Consider the following 5,270-nt stretch of genomic DNA (forward strand, 5'->3'; position numbering starts at 1 on the left):
GTGTGATTTTGAGCATAAAGTTAACAATTTTGCCTGTTGTGTATTGTAGGTGTGTTGGTGTGTTAAGAGTTTAGGAAAATTGTTTAAAGTATTGAAAAAAAATTGCCATAGCAATTGTTAAAAACTGTAAACTGCAGGGCACCTTATGAATCTGCATCTCTTTGTGTGAACATCTGAAGCTGCAAATGCCCTGATAGTGTGGCTATCATCACAGAAAAGGAGCTGGTTACATCTATTCAAATTAAACTCATTTGCCTACTACACATACAAGATTGCTGCCTAAGGATGTTTGATGGTGTTGTCATGGAAATGAGTAGTAGAAAAGGTATTCTGTTTCCATGGCAAAAGTGTCACTTGGCTGAACATACAGTAGCGGTGGCACTTGTGTTCAACACTAACTAACAGTGTCATGCTCTGCCCACACATGCAACACTTTTGATTTACAGGAAACATTTTTTAAAAATCAGTCAGTTATTTTAGGTTAACTCTCAAGTAGAGCCCTGACTGAGCTCCCAAATGGATATCAACGTATTTTTTAAACATGCTTAATGTTCACAGAACACTTTCCGGTTTAAGAAAGTAAAGCAGGGTACATTGAGAGCTGCACTTTAGCATCAGGTTAATGTTTAATAAATGCCACAAATCACATGCTCAAATCCAAACCAAACTAGTTGTCAAATCCACAATCCGCAGGCGCAGCATGTGGTGTTTTAACATGGAGCTTTAATTTACAGTATTACTTAACACTGTCTGAAATGAGGGATTAATCTACAAGGCTTTACAATAGCAGTGATTGGACTTTTGATTTGTGTTGCACTGTGTGTGTGTGTGTGTGTGTGTGTGTGTGTGTGTGTGTGTGTGTGTGTGTTGTGTGTGTGTGTGTGTGTGTGTGTGTGTGTGGTACAGGGAGCTGGAGCTGTCATCTGTGTCTGAGACAACTGAAGGAGAAGGCCTCAGCCTACATCACCCTCACTTAATCTGTGGAGCTGCACCTCATCCTCTTGGCCCTTCATCCTCTTCCAAACCACTTCTTCGTCACCCCTCTCTGTGCCTCAGCTGCCCCCCTCCTCTTCTGATTCAGCCGCCAATTCCTGTACAATCCGTCCTTGTGACCTTTGACACGACTGACCACACAGCATCCACAGAGCTGCACCCATTCTTGAACGTCTCTCCAGCAGCAAACCAACCTCCGTGCTTTTTTGTGACTCACATTCCCTGATGCTTGACCTGAACCCCAACACCTTTTCCTGCTTTGTTTCAACAGAGGAATCCATCTGCTGGCAATATGTTTGCTAGCAAGACACACACTCCAGCCTGCCAAGGGCACTTCAGAGGCATACTACTCCACAGGAACCCTCTTAAGGGCCCTCGGAAGACCCCTAATGATCTTCAGCTGCAACTCAGTCAAGTAGTGAGTGAGAATTAATAAGATGGATAGGTGCCGAGGACAGGGTTTGGAAGACCCTGGATAATCATGGAACACTAGGTTTCAATGTTAGCCAACTGTGAAATATACACCTAACCAAAATTTCATTTTCGCCCTCTGTCCTTTACCCTGTACAGCAGAGCTGGGATGTTGAACTCTGCTCCACTATTTGTCTGCAGGGCTCGCTGCCCTGTGCAGTTTCAAAGGGGAGTAAATTGTACAGAATTCAGTTATCTACGCACTCTTCGAAACCCCCCTTACTGGCAAACAATGAAAGTTTGGTCAGGAACTCAGACCATCTTTGACCTCACTTCATCCTCTCTCCTTGCATGGAGTTTTCACAAAATAACGATGCATTTTGATTTTGACACTGAAGGTTTTAGTGTTCGGATGTGATCCTCAGATGAGAGGAGAGATGGATTTTTCTCTACTCAGCTATCTCTGATCAAACAGTGTAATAAAAACTGTCAATTTAGCCTTTGCATCTCTCACAAATCCTTTACCCAACCTTTTAATCACCCTTCCCTTCTATGAAACAATGACTGTGAAGCCAATGTGAGACTGAAATGCTCCTGGTGCTTGGTGTGTATTATTCTGTGTTAAGAATGTAGGATTGATGTGTGGACAATGCAGAACTTTGTCTGGCCCATATGCCGAGGCCAAAAAACGTATTTTTTATGATTTGTTTTTTTCATTTTTTTTTTTTTCATTTGCATGTTATTTTAATTGTTTCAAAGACTTTTAATTGAAATTGAAAAGAAAGCACACTTAATTCGCAATAATGTGTTTGTGATATGAACTATTTTGGCTCAACTGGGTGTGTTTTAAACTCTGTGTGTGCGCCTGTGTGTGTGTTTGTGTGAGTTTATCTGAGCACTACAGTAATTGTAGCCAGCTCCATGCTAGGTGGTTTCGTTAGAGGATTTGAATAGCATGAAGGTAATGTGAATGTAAGGAAATTAAGCATTTTCCTGTTCAAAGGTGGTTACAAGTCTCAAGTTTGGCACTGAAGTCCTGAGACCTATTTTAACATTTTGGGCAATAGAAATCAAAGTGTAAAAAATACAAGTTGGTTTTCTGGCGAGTTATGTGCCAGTCTATTTCTTGGAAGAAAGTCACTGTTCTCATCAAGCACGGGTCTTCCACATAACCCCCAGTAAAACCATGAGTTGTAATTTTTACCCTTTGGTTTTTGAACGGATTAAATAGATAAGAAATAGACAAGACACCTTTAGAGGTGCAGGTAATGTAAGTGGATTTACCTTTTTACAGAGCCAGGCTGGCTGTTTTCCTGCTTCCAGTCTCAATGCTGAGCTACACTAACAGTGTCCTGGCAATATAGTCAATAAGTGTATTTCCTAAAACGTCAAACAATTTCTCAAAATCAAGTTCAAATCCTAAACATGAAGATCTAAAAAGGCATGATCTCCTTGCCAAATATAATTTCAGTTCAAATTAACGTCATAGTAACATATTCGTTTGATTTATGCCTATGATTGATACTTTTTGTATGTTTTTCCTCTGTTTCTCTCACAACACTCATTTTACTACATGACATTTAGGACAACATATGTTGGATAAATATGACCGAAATACACTGACTGTGTTGAGGGTCATTGATTTTTATCTTAGCATAGAGGCTAACTTCTTTGGTAGTAGCTTAAAGCGATACTCCACCCAAAATATGGCCTTTTGTGATTAAACACTCAACACCTTCCTAGAACACCAAACCACTCCTGTAACTTAATCCACTTCACAACTGTATATTTAGATCTACACAGTCATTGTATCACCTAAATATGACTAAGTGCATTGCTTTCTGTTTGACACTGGCCAAAACACTCAAGCAACATACAGAAGCTTAATAACAAAATTTTGTATCTTTGGGCTTGGCAAGGGTACCAAAAGGCTAAAGTATAAGTGAAGTGAAGGATGTTAAAGTCAAAGTTCCAAGTTAAATTAGCATGCTAGCTTGCCAGCTCTGTTTCCAAGATAAAGTTTCTTTTAGCACCTTTGTGTCCTGCAAAACATGAGGTTTTGTGAGAGTGAAACTTTATAAGAAATTTTGTTTAAAAAAAATCTGCTGTCTGCAGGTCTGCTCTGCACGTTGGACTCCAGTATAATACATTAGCTTTTATAGACCAAGCTGAAATAAATCTCTTTTTTCTTTTTAACCCAAAGGCCCATTATGTTTTCCTCAACCAGTTTGACTGAAATTCTCAAGGCAACTTTAATGGGCACATTACAAGATAGCTGAAGTGCAAGTGCTGATTTAGGAGGATGTTTTCCACATTTCTGAATGATTTGATGGTATAGAGAAGGCATTCATCCAATGATGTGTGAGGTTTAAGTTGGAAGATAACAGCTGTAAATAGTGGATTGAATCAAGGCCAACAAATTGTCATTTCATACATTATTTCATATTCTTGTACACATATCAAAGTATGAAACAGGACAAAACCCGGTTAGTTTTGGTTTGAATGAACAACTCATTTTAATGCTGCATCATGTCTCTAAATGGAAACTTGCAAGATCAGATGGCTTGTGAGAACACACCTGAACTGTAATTGTGTTTGCCACCTGATACAGAAAGACATTAGGTGCAAATACTGTGCTACCCCTCATTTCAATGTGACTCCACTGATGCATAAATGCTGCCTGAAATGTTTCTGATTTCATATTTTGATATTGTCAGTATGGATGAGAAATAACCTTTAATTTATGTGCATTTCATGTTTGTTTCCCTATTTAATTTAGTAATCTCTGTCTTTTCTCATTCTGCACAGCGTGGCTGCATTTGCTCCCCAAGCGTGTTTATGCCTCTCTGTTTACATGTATGTGTGTGTCTGAACGTGTGTATAACCACTTATGATTACAAACCAAAATAGTGTATTATTATTATTATTTTGCAGACATTTTCTTCTCAGTGGAACCACTTGCATAGCACAGCATTGCTAGAGGATTGTAATCAGTAAAGATGAAAACAGTGTACTTGAGTGTACACATTTCACAAAATGCACTTGGATAAAGAAGAATGCTGTGTCATTCTACACTGTGTTAAGTCAGTGTTGTGTATGCCAACAAAACCAGTAGTATCCAATCAAAAAATGTGTATTTCCATTAACCAATCAGAGCTGACATTTAGAGTTGAAGTGTGTTTTAGTGGATATAGTGTGAGGATGAAATGGATGTTGATGATGATCATTAATCGATAATAGAAACATTTGTTTGGTAGATGGATGGTGATGATGATGTCAATGGTGACTGCAAAGCTTTTATATTGGTAGCTTTCCTGGCACTTAATAGGTGGAGCATGGTGGATTCAAACTCATTTTGATTGTACTATCTGGGGAGGGTGGGGAAGCCATGTTGGTGTTTTGGAAGGGTGGGTATCGGTGTGATTATTAAATGAAACTTGAACCTTCCCTTTGTAAAAATGGACAAACCAAGGTGGTGTTGAGGATGTATGTTCAGGGGTAAAAAAAGAAAGAAGCTGCACCAGAAACCTCCAGGTCTCAAGTTGACGCCATTAAACCAATGTCCCCCTATTTTAGGCTGTTGGGGTGGGTCGACCAGTGGATTGAGACTTTGGGCCACTCTAGGCCTCTCTTGTAAATTGTCATTCTGTGATCTTGCTTGCACTTTTTTTTTCATTTACCAAAAATAAGAAAGTAATTGTAAGTATGTATGTGTGTGAGTGCGGGTGCACTTTTTATTTTTAATCATTCAATTTTTTCAATGTGATTGTCTGTTGTAAACAACACTGGATAAAGATGGGTTTTTAATTTTCTTTTTTTTTTACCTTGAGAAGAAGATGAAATCTTCTTGGCCTTTTTTATCCCCC

General features: G+C 39.0%; 1 protein-coding gene across 2 annotated transcripts in view; it reads left to right on the forward strand.

Moving 5' to 3' along the window:
• dpf1 (double PHD fingers 1) overlaps positions 1-3,600 on the forward strand; it is a 43,444-nt gene extending 39,844 nt beyond the window's left edge. For both annotated transcript variants that reach the window (XM_032510980.1, XM_032510989.1), the window contains exon 12: positions 907-3,600. In XM_032510980.1, coding sequence (XP_032366871.1) covers positions 907-977 — 71 coding nt within the window. In that variant the 3' untranslated portion in view covers positions 978-3,600. The remainder of the gene's footprint in view (positions 1-906) is intronic.
• The last annotated feature ends 1,670 nt before the right edge of the window (positions 3,601-5,270 follow it).

The sequence above is a fragment of the Etheostoma spectabile genome, chromosome 3, assembly GCF_008692095.1.
Source record: "Etheostoma spectabile isolate EspeVRDwgs_2016 chromosome 3, UIUC_Espe_1.0, whole genome shotgun sequence".
Lineage (NCBI taxonomy): Eukaryota > Metazoa > Chordata > Actinopteri > Perciformes > Percidae > Etheostoma > Etheostoma spectabile.